The sequence below is a fragment of the Protopterus annectens genome, chromosome 2.part2 (assembly GCF_019279795.1).
Source record: "Protopterus annectens isolate FY-2018-M chromosome 2.part2, PAN1.0, whole genome shotgun sequence".
NCBI lineage: Eukaryota > Metazoa > Chordata > Ceratodontiformes > Protopteridae > Protopterus > Protopterus annectens.
Genome location: NC_056730.1, coordinates 733,062,260 through 733,079,784, shown reverse-complemented (window position 1 = coordinate 733,079,784; position 17,525 = coordinate 733,062,260). Strand labels below are relative to the sequence as shown.

Below are 17,525 nucleotides of genomic sequence, written 5' to 3'. Positions count from 1 at the left end.
CTTATGAGCTTCAGGCACCCTATAATACCTATCCGGTTTAACAGGAGCAGGAGGCAAAGAATCAGGATTAAGAGAAGTCTCTGTAAAAACATCTTCCACCACATCCAAAACAGGAGGTATAGCCAAAGGCCTATGCTGGGGTAAAAACAAAAATTCCCTAAGCCTTTTCCTGGAATCAGAGAAGTCCTGACCTTCCCACTTAAAATGCTCCCTCATGGAATGAAGAGTTTCTGAAAAAGAAAAATCCTCACGGGGAGAAGCAGAAGGAGTAGAATCATCTACATCAGAATCAGAATAAGGGGAATACTCCTGCAAGTCTTCAGCCGAAGACTCTGAAACATCCGAAGCCTGCTCAAAACTCCCTAGCTCAGGCTCCACCCTAGGTCTCTTATCAGGAGGGGGCAAAGAACCCCTAATCAAAGTAATCAAATCTTCTGCCATTTTAAGCATATGCTTCTTGGGCACAGTTCCTGAAGAACTAGGGGTGACACCAACTGAAGCTAAACCTGGCCTGCCTCTGGGAGAAGCCTTGGAAACAGATGGAGAGGGCCTAACCACCCTAGGAAGGGAGGGGAGTATAGTAACCTGAGAAGCCCCATCAGCCTGACCTGCCTCCTGAGAGGCCACATCCTGCAATAACAAAGTCTCTCCCTGGGATCCCAAAGAAACCTCCGGTGGAACCCCCGGCTGCACGCACACCTCTAAAGAACCGGCGTCCGCACGGACGGTTCTTCTAGCCTAGGCTTAACTGCTTTGTCCTTGCGCTTCTTGAAGAAGCGGGCGCCGGAGCATCCGACGGCATTTTATAATTCCACCGCTTCCGGAAGACTAACCAGGCACAAGCCAACGTTGTCTTTATAGTGCGCTTAGTGAGTCTAGCACGAGAGCGACACCCAACAACGTCGTGCTCAGGCCCTAAACAAGGAATACACAAAGTATGATAGTCTCTATGCGGTATCTGTTTCCCACAAGAAATACAATTATTCACTTTTTCTGACATCCGGTAAACCACTGAGGCAAGAAAAACTAAAATATTCCCAACGGGTACTTAGCCAACTTTGACTCAGTCTGAAACTCCGAAATCGAAAAATTTCAGAACGCCAACCGGCACTTGCAATGCTGCTTCTGCATCGGACCATGCGGCAAAAAAGACTGAGGACATGACGTCGGTCATGCGCATTTGTACCCTGACGTCCTGATGTCAGTCAAATGCGCCTTGACCGACGTCAGCCTTATACTTTGATATTCGGGCCGACCGAGGACAGCGGACTACCCAAGTGTAAGGACTGCAGCAATGTGAGATGAAGAACATCATAGTATTGAACACTTTGGGAGACAAAAAATTCTCTACAGTTTATAGTAATGACACCTCAATGTCTGACAAAAACGTGGTCAGAGAGTTGGCCATCTGGTGGATAATTCCTTTTCTTTTGATCATGTAGCAATTGCAGTCCAGAAATGTCTCTGTTCAATGCAACTAATTGTAAACAGCATTTCATCCAGCTCCATAGAAGTGAGCATTCTCCTGTATTTAGCTCTTGTCAAACCACTAACAGAATACAATGCCCCCTTTGGTATGTACTTCTTTAGACACAGCAAAAAAACTTGAAAAGCCTCAAAAGTTCTTGAAGAAAAAGATCGTTGGACTCAAAAACCTTAATTACTTGGAGAAGCTGGAAGTTCTTCCCCCTGTACTCAGTGTACTACAGACTCCTTAGGTGTGACCTGTGCCTTGCTTACTGTGCCATTAAAGACTCTGTTGTCCTTGCCCTCCTTTTTTGGTAAGTCTAACATTGCAACAACATCAGAACCAAAGACCTCAGCCTACAACAGCACATAAACGTGATGCACTAGAAGAATAGGTAGATCACCCAGCTTCATGCCCCCCCCCCCCCCGCTCCGAAATAGCCTTCCCTTACAGGTTAGCAATGTGATTCCTTATTTTCTTTCAAATGAAACCTGGATGCATGGCTGGGTATTCTCAGGTTTACACTGGGACTGACTGGTCTCACCCTCTTGACAGAGGGATTAAGGCCTGAGGGTGGGTGGTTGGTAAGGCATACATGGACTTTTGAATGATAGGGTTTGTAGCTCTTACGACTCAATAATCTACTGTATTCTTGCATGTTAAAATGTTGTATGAACTGCCAGTTAGGATCAGTGCCTAATTAAAGATGCATTTTAATTAATTGCTGATTTGAGCAATGAATTTTGATTAAAATGCCTACTGATAAAAGCAATTAAGCTTTTCATAATTTAATTCTTTAATAAAAAAAGAATAAAAACAAAATGTACGTGGAAGGGAAATCATCTTTGGGGCAAATAGCATGTCTTGCTCAAACTCTCAGTCTAAAATGAAGGCAATACATAGGAAACTTCAGCATCAATGGTACTGTAAAAACTTAAGAATGCATAGCCCTACACAGTAACATGTCATGAACTGGCCATCTGTAGTATGTTAAGTGGCAAGAACAGAAATAAAATTGCAGAGTAACATGCAGCTCCAACTTCTGAATCTAACCAGAGTAATCTTCCATAAATTCATGGTAAGCATTTCATTAGCACAATACATTTGATAAGAACTATTTTACCCTTAACTGTAGTGCTGATGTTCTTATTTTTAAGAATGGATTTTTTTTTTCATTTTTAAAATAAAAAGTGTAAACAAAAAAAAAAAAAAAAAAAAGAGTTAATGGGATGTAATATACAATGACACAAGTGCCATGCATTACAGTAACTTGGGTTTGAAGATCTGACTGACACTCCTAATGAACACACACACACAGCCAAAGATGTTAAATGGTGGAAATCTTGGAAGAACATTTTTCTAAAACAGAAAAATAAGACAAAAGGCCAACTAAAGTAAGAATTTTTGGCCTTTTGGAGGGTTTCAATGAAGCACTTCTTTTATGTTAAAAAAGTTGTAATTTCCCAGAGTTTTGAACTTGTAAAGGTTTTTGATGTATATATAATAAAAATCAAACTGAAGAAGAACCTAAGCTGATAAATTCAAAAATTCAGCATGTACTGATGATACCAACCTGGTAAAAAAGTCAAGTGATTGTTCCAGGCAGTCTGCAGCCGTTTTGTCTAGATGATCCACAATTGCATTTCTTGCTAGCATGAGATAGCATTCTCCCAAACCTACAATCAAACAAATTAATTTTCAGAGCACTGAAGGCATTCCCTTTCATCCTGTTCAGTGGTTGTTCAACAGCATGAAACATAAATGGTGATCATTCCTCAAAACAATGTTTTTAAAACATTTTTATTAACATCTCATAATTACAAAAGAGAAAACAAACCATTACAACAGTTTTTTTCCTTTGTACACATTATGCAAAATTATTTTTTCTTAGCAATTACTCAATTTTACATTATACAAACTGCTTCCTTCCTTCCCTAAAAATATCTATCTTCTTGAACATTATTATCGTACCTCTCAACTGACCAGATTTTCACAGAATGTCCAGATTTTTACCTCACATTTTTTGGTCTGTTCCTCATAGAATTTTTGGCTTTCTAACAAATCACTGTGATAATCTGTGGAAGGAAATTAGTAAATAAGGTCATGCATTTGAGATTCAGACTTCATAATCTTTAGAAAATGTGTGTTGATACATAACCTGTTATTCTAGCAACTTTATAAGTTTATAAGAGCAGTATTTAAAATCTATCCCTATTTTTTGGACCTTTGTACCCCCCCACTATGTCAGGCTTTGTCCAGATTTGGGTTAAGAGGTTGAGAGGTATGATTAATCTACATGTACTGTTCCCACAGATTCCATTTACTTCTAGATAGATTACTCATTCTCTTTTTTAAAGATCCCATCATCAATTCTTTTCTACTTTACAACATTAAATAATTCTATTACAGCTGGTTTTGCTTTTTATTTCCATTTCCTAGGAATTGATTTTTGGCAGACAGCAGCATAAAACTTTATAGGGTCTTTTTCTATGCGATTCAGTTTCTACATCCCAGCTCAAAAGAGAATTTCCTTAGTTAAAATAATTTGTTACTCAAACATTTTGGACTAAGTACCTTATAGGGAATTTCCATTATCCATCAACTTGTTGCATTCCCAAACAAATGTGCTCATGTATCCCTCTCTTTCCGATCACATCTCGAGAAATTATTATATACTTGTGGAAAAATTCTTCCAAGTCTGCTTGGGGTATAAAAACATATATGCAAAACACTTCCATGCAAAAACCACCACCTTTTACATTTTGTTGCATACTGGTGAGCCATACATATATTATTCCATTGTTTGTTTGTTTTTTTTTTGTATACAGGGTTTCCATTCTCATTTCCCATTTTTCTAATGTCTTCTGATTGATTTTTATAGTTATCATACATTTTTATAAACCCTAGTAATTATCCCTTTTGTTAATGAAGCTTCTGTTCTAGACTCCATTATAAACTCAACCAGAGCTGGTCTTTCATTTAAAAACTCCCCCATTATTTTCTTTATGCCTACACTATGTTATCATTCACTGGTGGGGAAGGAAGTCTCCAACCTGCAGTCCAAACTGTTTGACCTCATCCCTAGTTATTTGCTCCAAGGAATTTGGTTCCTTTGCTAATTTTCGTCAGTAAACTCTAGTTCCCTCTTGCCTATTTACTGTGCCCTTAACAGCCATCCTTACTGGTAAATCTCATTTCTCCATTCCCATGCTGGTCTAGTTTCTCAAAAGAGTTTCTTGTACTTTGTACATAAAATATTCTGTGTGGTTATTACTGTTCTCCAACATTTTACTCTCTCCTTATTTCATGAACATCCCCCATTTCAAAATCACTTCTTTTCATTTTAATTTGTGGTCTTCTGCTTGTGTTCCATATAAGAGCCATAGCAATGTAGGTATAAGGTACCCCTTCATATCTGGTTATCCAAAACCATCTTACTCTGTGGGGAGAAACAACTTATCCCACTTATCTCTCTCCCCCCCCCCCAAGTAAATTCCACAGTTATTAATTGTGGTCCATGGCTCCTTCTTTGGATGATAAAAATATGCTTGACCTGTATGCAATACTAAAGGGACTAAAACCATTTTTACTGCTTGTACCTTACTCTCTCTCTTTATATATATATATATATATATATATATATATATATATACATATATATATATATATATATATATATATATATATATATATATATATATATACATACATACACACACACACATTAAGAGCTTCCAAATTCTCACTTTTGAATTATCTTTCATTTACTGCCTTCACTTATTCTTACACCTAAATACTTAATGTCATCATGTCCCCCATAAATAGGGATATTGCTGAACCAGTTCATGTACGGGAACATAGTTTATTGCCTTTGTTTTACCCTCATTTCATTTTACATCCAGAAAAAAAAAAATGAAAGAGTCTATAAATGTTCCACAAGAATTTAATTTCCCTTTCTGGATCTGTCAAATAGGGAATATCATGTGCAAATAAGGCTATACCAGTTATATCCTTGAATTTGCAGTTCTCTTATTTTCATTGACAATGTTCCAAGTATAAGGTAAATAATAGAGGATAAAGAGTACATCCCTGCTTGCTTCCATTATTCAACCCTAGCTTGTTAGAGAGGTATCATCCCACCTTGACTGTAGCATCTGACCCTTCAGATATATTTCTAATTAGCCCCATTATTCTATCACGAAATGCAAATACTGCCACTGCTCTACTAAAAATCCCAGCCAACTATCAAATGTTTGATCTACATCAAGACCCACCAACAATTACAGTCTTCTTGCACTGTGCTTCTCTTTTATCATCGTTTTGATAATGGTGTTGAATGTTTATCTCCACTTAACAAAACTACACTGATCCATTATCTATCAGTTATGACAACACATTGGCCATTCTTTTAGCTAGTAAAGACATAAATACTTTACAATCATGGTTCAAAATTGAAACTGGTCTATATGAAGCTGGATTTAAATGGTCTTTGCCCTCTTAGAGTAATACAGCCACCACAGCTTTCTTCCAATATGTTGGCACTGTCTACTTCTACTCCTTTTAAGATATTGTTAAACAAACCTTTGTGATCATTAAATTTTTTTCTCTCCTAACTTCCAATTTTTCACAGGAATACCATCTATTCCTGGAGACTTAATTGTTGTGTAATTATTCTTCACTATTTTTATCTCATCCTCTCCAATCTCAGCTTCGGGACTCTTCAGCCGCATTGTCCTTTGATGTCGGCATATTTAAGTCTTACATAAATGTTGCTATTTGTGTATTTTCCTGGTTCCTCCATTCCTCTGCTCTATACAGATTTTCATAGACTTTCTGAAACATCTCTAATACTTCTACAGGATATTAGTTATTTTTCAAGTCAGAGGCTCACTTAGCTTGGCAACACCCCTTTCTATTTCCTGTTATCCAAGTCATTGTACTAACAAGTTTTGCCCTCTGGGTTGTTCTAAAAATACTTGCTTAACAGCAACCTTTATAAACTTATGCATATTACCCAAATATTACCTTGATTTTTCTTTGGTACTTAACAACTACACCTCTTCTTGTTTAGTACAATTCCTCTTCATCTGCAATACTTTAACCTTTGATAATCCTTCTAAATAATGCCTATTTCTCTTTTCCCACTCTCTCATTTCTACAATATTTTTAAATTTCATTTTATCCCACATCTTACCTACTGTTTCTGAAGTCTTGCATTCCCCTCAGTAACTCAAATTCTTTCTAATCCTTAAAATCCTCTTTTTCTAACAGATACAATGGAAAGCACCCATGTCTCATTTTTAACTGATTACCGTGCATCTTTACCTTACATTTTATTGATGCATGGGCTGAAACATTTACTGGATGTGTTTTAGAACTCTCAATTAAATACCCATGCTCTTTTGATGCACACTTTTGGTCCAGTCTAGCCCAATTATTGTACCATGGAAAAAATATGCAAATCCTTCTAGGTGCCTCCATTTCAAGTATTCTCATAAATTTCTTTAGAAATCTATCTACTCTTTTTTTGTTACATTTTCCCTTCTAGATACCCCAGACACATCTTCACTATTACATATCAGGTACCAGTCCCCACACATAAATAATATTCCACGTTGGAAGCTAATTACCTCTTCCATAATTCTCTTAAACGTCTAAATAGTTTTAGATGGAATACAAATACATGCCATTGTGATCCTTCTTCCTTGCCAACAAACCCTTATTACTACAAATCTACCCTTGTTGTCTTTTCTTCTCTTCCTCTATTACTATTGGAAACTTTCCTGTAATCAGTATCATTACCTTTGTCCATGACAGTCTGAAGAATAACCATTCTGGAATCCTTTCTTTGCCAAATTCACGTGCTCATTTCTAAGTGCATCTCCTATAACATTGCAATTTTTACCCAACACTTATTGATATAACTCAATACTCTTTTTCTTGTGCACACAAAGCTAAGAATACAGCATCCATTGGACCAGATGACATCCCGGGCTGTGTACTACATGAACTACAAAATGAATTGGCACCTCACCTAAGTGTCATGTTTAATCATAGCCTCACCTCAGGCTTCGTGCCCACTGAGTGGCGCACAGCTACAGTTATCCCACTCCACAAGGGGGGGGGGGCACCTTGGATCCTGGGAATTACAGCCCCATCAGTCTGACAAGCTTGATCTGCAAGGCCATGGAACGTATTATCATGGAAATTATAAACAAAGACACTGGCAACCTTCAAACACTGGACCCCACCCAATTTGGGTTCGTGAAGGGACGATCCTGTCTCCTGAACCTGACTGATTTCTTAGAATCAGTCTCCAGAGCTGTGGACGACGGTAAGGCGGTCCACACAGCCTATCTGGACCTTGCTAAGGCCTTCGACACCATCCCCCACTCTGGAATCATAGATAAATTTACTAAGCTGGGCATTAATTCCTACATCACTCAATGGGTTGCCAACTGGCACAGAACCCACACTGTAAAAGTAGCTGACTCTAAATCCAGCTCCAGACAAGTGGAGTACCTCAGGGTTCAGTCCCGGGACCTCTCTTGTTTGGCATCTACTTCTCTGAAGTACAGAACAACACTAAGGGACTCTGGCTAACAAAGTTCGCAGATGAATGATGTGGACATTCTACAAAGGGGCCTTAGAGAAACATATGCTTGGTGCCAGAGCCATGGGCTCAAGCTCAATTACAAGAAATGTATAGTTATCCCCTTTGGGAAAAAACATGTACCCATGAATTACCACATAGATGGCAGTACACTAAACACCAAAAGTGTGATAAGAGACTTAGGGACACAGGTGGACAGTGGTCTCATCTTCGATAGCCACATTGCGACAACAGTCAAGAAATCCTTCTATGTGGCACACCTCATCACCAAGGGCTTTTCCTCCAGAAAAAAGAAGGTCATTGTCCCACTGTACTCATCCCTCATTAGACCCATTATAGAATACAATGCCCAGTTTGGTATGTACCTCTCAAGACATCTGCAACAACTGTAAAGGCCGCAAAAATACCTCAATAAAAGAATCACAGGCCTAAAGCAGATGCCCTATGCTGACCATCTAAAAAAAACTCCAGCTGTACTCTGTTGCATATAGTCTACTCAGAGGCAATCTCTGCTTAACATACAAGGCCATATCAAACCAAGAGCTGTTGGACATGCTACACTTAAAGAAATCCCAATCCCTCAGAGCCACACGCTCCCGGGATCTAAACCTTGTCATCACAATGAACAAAACATGCTAGAGGGATAGGTTCCTGACCCAGAGACTCCACAGACTCTGGAATAGACTGCCCATACATGTCAAACAGAGCGCCTCTTTGGCCATCTTCAAAAGGAACCTTGACGATTGGATGGGAGATAGGAAATTCACCCCGGGATCACGTCAGTCACTCTGCTAGATAGGGGTCCAGGGAAGTAAATAGTGCGGGAAGAAATAGCCAGGGAATTGTTATGGCTAGGGTTGTATAGGCCCTAGGGCCTATAGCCTAGTACCAACCTATGAACACCTACAATGCCATTTAGTTTCCATGGTATTACTGATAAGGCAGTGATAATATGCTGTTACTTTCACATATTCGACCTGACAGTTTTTTAAAAACATTTCCAACTGGCAACTTACACACATACATTACTGTTTAGCAGGCTGAACCGAACATGCAATTGCAGCTTCCAGTCTCTGTTTAAGCCCACATCATGTTTCCCCAGACTTTTTGTTTCAATAAAAACATTCAAAAAACAAACTGTGTACATTTTCATTTTTAAACCGCCAACCATTGTTAACTCATGAAACACATACAAACAACTATACACATTTTCCAAACAGGAAATGTACCCCTCCATACATGGGGAGATGCACCAAACAAACAGTTGCCTTCACAGGCTTCCCTATTCTAAAGTTAGGTTTAAACATGCTGATAATGCATATTAGAGCCTGTGTTTCACTCTGCACCCACACCATCTTTTCTTGTCCCTTCTCAACTTCCTTTCCAGATGTGAAAAACACTCTCAAGTAACTGATTTACAGCTTTAATAAAAAGTGCCCTGGCCGTCATTACATGAATATATTTTTGCACTGTTATTTTTCATACTGAGGTGGTTGCTAGTAGGACAAATGTATTTTGCATTCTCTTTAAGGTAACGGATTATTTATTTTTACCTTCACTTCTTTAAGTACTAATTTTAGTGTTTATTCAAACAAGTACCCCACAGTTATTGGTTCAGTCATTCCTTTATTTACTACTTATGCCTTCAGACTTTCTTTTGCAGAAATCTGCTGGCAGACAAGAGAGAAAAACAGAAAAAAGTACATTCCTACTCTAGCATCACTGGCATTAGTAACAGTCACTGATAAGACCCCTCACCTTACATTTAGAATACATATGCATACTGTTGCATACTGTATATAATTACTTTATAATTAAAACATAGTTCACTCTCAGAACTTTCTCATGCACATACTACTAAGAGAAGAAAAGAAAATACAGTTGGGTAAGTTGCACTTTCTCAAAACAGTAGATGTCAAAATTCCTTACTGCTGTAGTAGTCTTTAGACCATATGGGTTTTCCTGGCTAGGGAACAACTGACCATCTTCACAAAGCTCTGGCCATCACTCCCAGCACACAAACACCTTCACTTTTTGGATGCTGACTGGCAAGTCTGAAGGAGGGAATTCAGCAGTGAGAGTAAAGCCTTTGTGACATTCCTGCCCAAAAAGAGAACTAACAGTCCTGAAAAAAAAGTAATAACACAGTAATATAGAAATGCAAAGAACCTATATTATACCCCAGCTACAACTATATACAAGAGTAGGGGGCTACTACATCAGTAAGGAATTTGAACATCCACTGTTCCGGGCAACTGTAACTTACACAACTGTATTATGTACATCACTACCACTGCTGCAGTAGTCTTTACACTATATTGGTTGATTACCAAAGCCTATCCAACCTTTGAGGAAGAAGGATATAGATACATGAGCCGCTGAAGAATGGTCCTAGCAAAGCCCGCACTGGATCTTGAAAAGGAATTCATTTTGTAATGATATGTAAAGACATGCACTGTGAGTCACGCAGCTACCTCTAGAATGCATCTAGAGTCCTCCACTTTCCAGTATACCATCAAAGAAGAAAAGGGTCTAGCAAACTGTGGCTTGATACTGGATTTATCATGGTGGGAATAACAAAAAGTAATGGGTGAGGACAACCACCTGGAAATTCTCTGTTTGGAGACATTACATCCCCTTTTGTCCTTAACAATAACAGTTGAGCAGCTTTTCTAAAGGATATATTTCTGTCAAGATAGTAATTGAGCTATGTATGTCTATCGTATGCATGTTTCTCTATTTTTTTTTTTTTTTTTTGTGTTCTTGGTAGAAAAGCTGAGAGACTGATGGAGTGATTCAGAGTAAATTCTGAAACCACTCTGGGCATAAAAGATGGGTTTGTTGTCAATGTGACCCTAGATCTGCTGAATATGAGGAAAGGTTCACCTACCATGAGAGCATGCAACTCAGTACTCTTCTTGCAAATGTCAGAGTAATGATGGGTACCAGTCTTCCAAGTCATGAACCTTAAACCAGCTTGAACAGCAGGTTAAAAAAAATGACACAGTCAACTTCTCCAGTACAAAAGTGAGATCCCAAGGAGCAACGTGTTTATTAGGAGGCCCAAGGTATAAAACTCCTTTCAGAAACTGTTTTACTACAAACAGCAAAGATAAAAAAGAGGATCCATGGGCAGACATGATGAAATGTACCCGAGATTAATGTTTATAGAGGAATAGAACAGGCTACAGTAAAGTAAAGTAACTCGCACACCTGTTTTAGCACCAGTGATACAAAATCCCTGATGAGCCACTGTATTTTCTAGTAGCAGGTTTTCTTAACACTTAGTACCTGTTGCACATCCTCATGAAATAAGAGCCTAAAAGGTATTAGAAATGAATCATGTAGGAAGTCAGCTAAAGTTAACTGAAGACCAAGATTGTGGTGGATCAAACTCCCCATGGGTTTTGTGAGAATAACCAGCCTGTGAGGAAGCCTGTGGTAACCACCTGTGGACAATCCCATAGGAAGAGAGAACCAATGTTGCCTGGGCCAAAACTAAGCCACCACAATAACTTTTGGGGAGTTGAATCTATAAAACTACCCTGGGTCTCAGTGGAAAAAGTGGAAAACCATAAAGGAACATTCTCATCCATGGGAATGAAAATGCATATGTTTTCTAGGCTTGCGTGCAAGGAGTACTGGTAGAGAAGTTGTTTAGTTGCCTGTTTTGCAAGGAGCTCAACAGATCTACTTGAGGTGTTCCACACAAATGGATCAGTTCCTGGAAGACCCTCTCATTCAGTTTCTATTCAAGAGGGTCTGTCCTGGTCTTGCTCAGCTTGTCTGCCAGCATGGTTTGCTCTGAAGGAATATAAGAAGCATGGGGGGTTATGGAATGCTACTGAGCTACCTCCTAAGCCATCACAGCCAGCCTGCTTAAGGGGTATGACTTTGTACTTCTCTGTGTGATTATGTACCACACACATCTGTGGTACTGTCTACAATCAGTTGTAGAGAACCTAGTGATGAAAAGATTTCAAGACATGGATCACAGCTAACATTTCCTTTATATTGATGTGCTTTGGTCTGTTTGAATGACTCCACTCACACCTTTACTCACATGAAAACTGCTCCTCAAGCAAAATCTGAACTGTCTGTGGAGAGAGATTGCTTTGGAGTCTGAGGAGAGAAAGGAAGACCTGGGTTCGGCTGAATTTGCTGTCTCTACCAATGCAGTTCTGTTTTTCAAAAGTTCAAAACTGGAATGTGATGCTCTAGTGGATGCAAATGCAGGGTCTGTGCGTTTTTAGAAATCACAGCATCTTTCTCATGTGTAAACTAGCTAGAATAAACTACAGTTAACTAAGTAAACTTACCATAACAGTAGATGTTTGAGGGATCACTGCTGCAATAGTTTTAGCAATATGAATTATATCCTGCAAAGGATATAACAGCTTGTTTCCATAGCTACAGGGCACCTTCCACACGTCCAAACCATCAAGTCAGCTTGAGCTGAGCTGATTAAAAAGAAATGTTTGGGCACCAAGCCCTTCAGAACGTTAACACCAATAGAGAAAAGGAGGCTGAGCTCTGAAAGGACACTGTTAGGAATAACAAAAAAGGAACATCCACACCCTGGCATAATCAGCATACCAAAGGCAAGGGGAGTGAAGGAAGGGAGCAGTTAATGCAGTGGTAACCATTTGAACATCTACTGTTATGGTTAAGTTTACTAACACAACTGTACTACTTCCTATTGATCACTGCTGCCATAGCTATATGTGTAGATTACCATAGCTAAGGACATTAGAGATGTGGAAGGAGAGCAGTCCCAAAGCTCATGGAGAATGGTCCTAGCAAAGCCTGATCTACACCTCCAGAAGTAATTAAGCTTATAGTGATTTGTAAAAGTATGTTCAGAGGACCAAGATGCAGTTTCTAAAACACTTGTAGAATCCAACCCTTTCTAAAAAGCCATAGATGAAGCCAAGGCCCAAGAAGACTGGGTCTTGACCCTGCCTGGAACAGTTTTGTTGTGGTGAGTATAACAAAAGTTAATAGCCTCAGGCAACCATTTGGAAATAGTTTGCTTTGACACAGGTTGTTCCTTCTTCTAACCTTCACAAGAAATGAACAATTGATCAGAAGAATTGAAATATTATTTCTGTCAAGATAGTATTTGCATTGTCTGTGGACATCCAAAGTATGGAGTATTCCTTTCTCCTTCATTTTCTGGTTCAGGAAAAAAAAAAAGAAAAACAGGAAGATGGCCAGTTTGCTTAAAGTAAGCTCTGATACTATAGAAATAAAAAAAGAATTAATTCTCAAAGAAACCCTGTCTCTGTGGAAAAATGAGACAGGGCGAAATCACTGTAAGAGCTTGCAACTCAGACACCCTTCTTTTAGAGGTCAGAGAAATCAGTAAAACTGTTTTCCATGTTAAGTACCTCAAGTCAGCCAGGTTAGCAGTTTCAAATAAAGCAAGTGTTAGCATCTCTAACACAAAAATTAAGATCCCAAGGAGGGGACACAACTTTTCTTGGAGGCATCTTGTGAAAAACTGTTTTCAAAACCTTTTTGAGATGAGAATGCATTGAAAGAGGAGGATCCATGGGCAAACATGAAATTGACGATAAAGAAACCCTGACTGAGGAGTAAGAAAGGCCACAGGATAGCAATTCACACAAACATCGTAAAACCAGAGAACAATACCCCTGAATGGGTGCTGGTTATGTTGTTTGCACCAATGAGAAAACACTTTCCATTTAATAACGTATGATTTTCTAGTAGCAGGCTTTCTTGCTCTCCATCAGTACATGGTGCATGTCCTTTGTAAATAGCTGTCAAAAGAGAATTAAGACCCTATCATTCAGGCAGCCAAATGAAGCTGACTGAGGTTAAGGTATATCAAACATCTGTTCTTCTTTGAGTAGATACTGCTGGTGAGGTAGCATGTGGCAATTGCCCCTAGCCATTTCCAAAAGAAGGGAGAACCATGGCTGTCTGGTCCAGAAGGGAGCCACCACAATGATCTTGGAGGATTCCTTCTGAACCTTCACAAGTACCCTGGATATCAGTGGAAAGGGTGGAAAATTATACAGAAACATTCCTATCCAAGGAAAAGAAAATACATCTGTCTTCCAAGCCTTCCTGCATAGAGTCCTGAAGCAAATTCTTGTCAACTGATTTTTCAGACAGGCAGCAAATAGATCTACTTGAGGAACTGCCCACAGATGGGTCAAATCTTGGAAGACACCCCCCAATCTAGTTGCCATTTGTGAAAAATCTGCTCTTGTTCTGCTCATCTTGTTTGTCAATTTCGCTAAGATGAAATGTAGGATGCCTGTAGAGTGAGATTGTGCTGTGAAGCTATAGCCCAAGCTAAAATGACTAGTCTGCACAGGGGGTATGACCTGGTTCCCCCTTGCCTGTTGATGTATGCTGTGGTACTGTCTACAACAACTTGAAGATGTCCCAGGGACCAAAGGTTATTCAAAGAGTTGACTGCCTTGATCAGGACAAGCATCTCTTACACTTATGTACTTGTTTCAGTCTTTGTTGTCCTGAAACTGCTCCCCAAGCAGAGTCCAAGGAGTCTGTGGTGACTAGCTGTTTTGGAACAGGGAGGGAGAAAAGAAGACTCAGACTTAAAAATATTTGCCATCTCCATCAAGTGATTTCTCTTCTAGCAGATGTCAGCAATAGGATTTGAAAAGACAAGGGATGTTGGTGCTGGGACCAAAGAGACTTCAGATACCAGTGTGCAATCCTCATATGGAGTCTTATCAGGTGTATCATGAGAATCATAGATGCCATGAGACCCACAATCCTGAGGTATTCCCTCATAGAGACAAAAGTCTGAGTGTAAAACCTTAGAAACTGAGCTAGATCTTGAGCTACCTAATCCTGTGGAAGAAAACCTCTTTGAACGGAGGTGTCTAGCTGACACCCCAAAAACACAATTCTGTGTGAAGGAGTCAAAAAAAGACTTTTGAAAGTTCTCCTGCAAACCCAGCTTGTGTAAGAGAGATCTCTCACCCGAGTGAGAGGTTCCTGACACTTTGAAAGAGACTCTGCCGAGATGAGCAAGTCATTTAAATATGGAAAAATGTGAATACTCTGTAGCCTGCAATGAACTATAATTGCAGCTATACACTTTGTGAACACTCTTGGTGCAGTGGATAGTCCAAACGTTAAGGCAGAGAAATGATAGTGTCATCCAGTCACATAAAACCTTAAGAAATGCCTGAAATCTGGATAGCTAGAGTTATGATAAACAAATTTTAAATCTAGTGTTACCAGGAAACTTGAATGAGGAAGATGATGTAACAGGTTGTGAAGTGGCATCATTTTAAATTTGAGCAGTATCACTAACAAGTTTAGGAAAGAAAAATCCAGAACTGATCTTCAAGAATTTAATTTCTTTAGAATTAAAAACATCCTGAGGGGGACTTTCCCCACCTGAGAAGGAGGAACTGGTTCTCACACACCCTGAGACAGCATGTGATGAAGGACACGTGGATATACAAGAGACTGCTCTGGGGGATAAGGGAATTACTCCCATCTGAAAGATCTCCAGAACCTGTTTGTCTTAAAGTATCTGTTCCCAAGGAGAAAAGTGCAGATTCAGACTTTCTGGTCTGGAAATTGGGCTGCCTTGAGGGGGGGGATGGCAGACTGCTTAAGATCCCTTAAATAATCATTCTGACTTGCTGGACTGTTGTTGGTTTTGGAAGGTTCCAGAACCTGCATTTGTTGAGGCAGTTTATTTTATTTTTTGCCAAAACTGGATGAGTGGTTAGAGAATTTACTTATTTATATTTGTTTACCAGTGTAGTGCACTGATCAATATTGACCAATGTCAGACTTAACCTGGGGGAAAATGAAACATTTCACAAACAAAAAATACATAAATGTAGGCAATAACAGGGTAGTTCAGACAAATTATTCTACATTCTTTTACTTTTCCAAATAAACCCTCATTTCTTCTTTTCATTACATTATTATACTCTAGCCTTTAGCATCCTTCTATCCTTATATTCCAGAGGAGATAGGATAATACTCTCTTCTATTATAGAAAATACTTCTCTCCTTATCTATCCTCTTCCAGCTTTCAGAATCCATCATCACTGAATCTCCTACTGTCCGGCAACTTGTTTCCTTCTTCATTGCTACTTCCCCAGCACCTGAGATATATAAAATACAGATTCTTGTACTTAAATTATGCTACTCTTCAGCTTATACTCTATTCTTCTTCTCCAACTCTGCCATCTTTCATCTTAGCATGACTCAATATTTCTCAACATCTCTCTGTGTCCTAACCACCTATCCATATTTCATCTTTACATTCTCCACACACTGCACCAACTCTATTTAATATTGCCCCTCACCTTTACTCCAAATATAGGCTGATTAACTGCACTTCAATTCGAACCAAAACAAAATTAAGTGTAAGAATCCTCTCCAAAAAAAAAAAAAAAAAAAAAAACAAGAATAAATAATTCCCCAATATACTAAAATACTTCTAGGAGATATACACCCTAATCCTGGCCCCAACTTTCACAATGAACACAAAGATAACTCTCTCCCACAAACTTCTGTAACCCAACAACAGCCAGTCTTCAAGTCTGGTGATCTAATTTTTGCTGCAATAAATGTTAGAAGTTGTTGTTGTTGGTCTTTCGGCTTATCCCGGTTAGGGGTCACCACAGCGGAACCTCGGTCTGCTAATGATTGGCAGCAGAGTTTTAAAGTGCTGAGTTGCCAGCTCGACACCCAACCTTCAACAAAGGCACGCCCATTCACGCGTGTCTTTCGGAATGCCACTCAACCAGCATGGGGGACATGCAGACTCCACACAGAAGGCACTCCCCGCACTCCAGCCGAGAATCGAACAGGAGAACCTCTTGCTGTGAGGCAACAATGCTACTGCTGCACCACCGTGGATTTAAAATGTTAGAAGTATAAGAAATAAAACTGCTGAACTACATGCCTGGATTACCCAACAAAAGCCTGACAGTCTTTTTTTGTAAACAATTTGTATTAAGATTTATAACCAAGAAAAACATTTACAGAAATTGGCAAGGAAATTGCATTTCAATCAGAAATAAATAAATAAATATTATAACAAAGTCAAACAAAGTATTTGCATTGGTGTCGTAAAGGTACCGTATAACAGATGTGATAAGAATCTAAATAACCACTTTAAACAATACATGAATCTTTATCTAGCACAGATTTCAGATTGGACCACAAAGTATATGAAAAACATGTTCTAGTAGTTCTTGACTTGATAGTCATCATTTCCAAGCATTACATTTCAGTAAGAATATTTTTAAATTCTGCATAAGGAGGAGTGTGTTCTGATTTCCATTTTTTTGTTATTACTTTTCTGGCTGCTGTTAAAACAGACCACAAAAGGGGATATTTAATTTTCCTAATACAATCAGGAATTGGGGTGTTAAATAACACCAAAGATTTGGTCAATGTAAACTTATCTGT

At 39.0% G+C, this 17,525-nt stretch overlaps 1 protein-coding gene across 1 annotated transcript in view; it reads right to left on the bottom strand.

The window, feature by feature from the left end:
• Window positions 1-17,525, bottom strand: part of TTC37 (tetratricopeptide repeat domain 37) — a 2,356,248-nt gene that overhangs the window by 1,328,232 nt on the left and 1,010,491 nt on the right. The window contains exon 18 of the mRNA XM_044064132.1: window positions 3,042-3,144. Within this exon, the coding sequence (XP_043920067.1) occupies window positions 3,042-3,144 (103 nt within the window). The remainder of the gene's footprint in view (window positions 1-3,041; window positions 3,145-17,525) is intronic.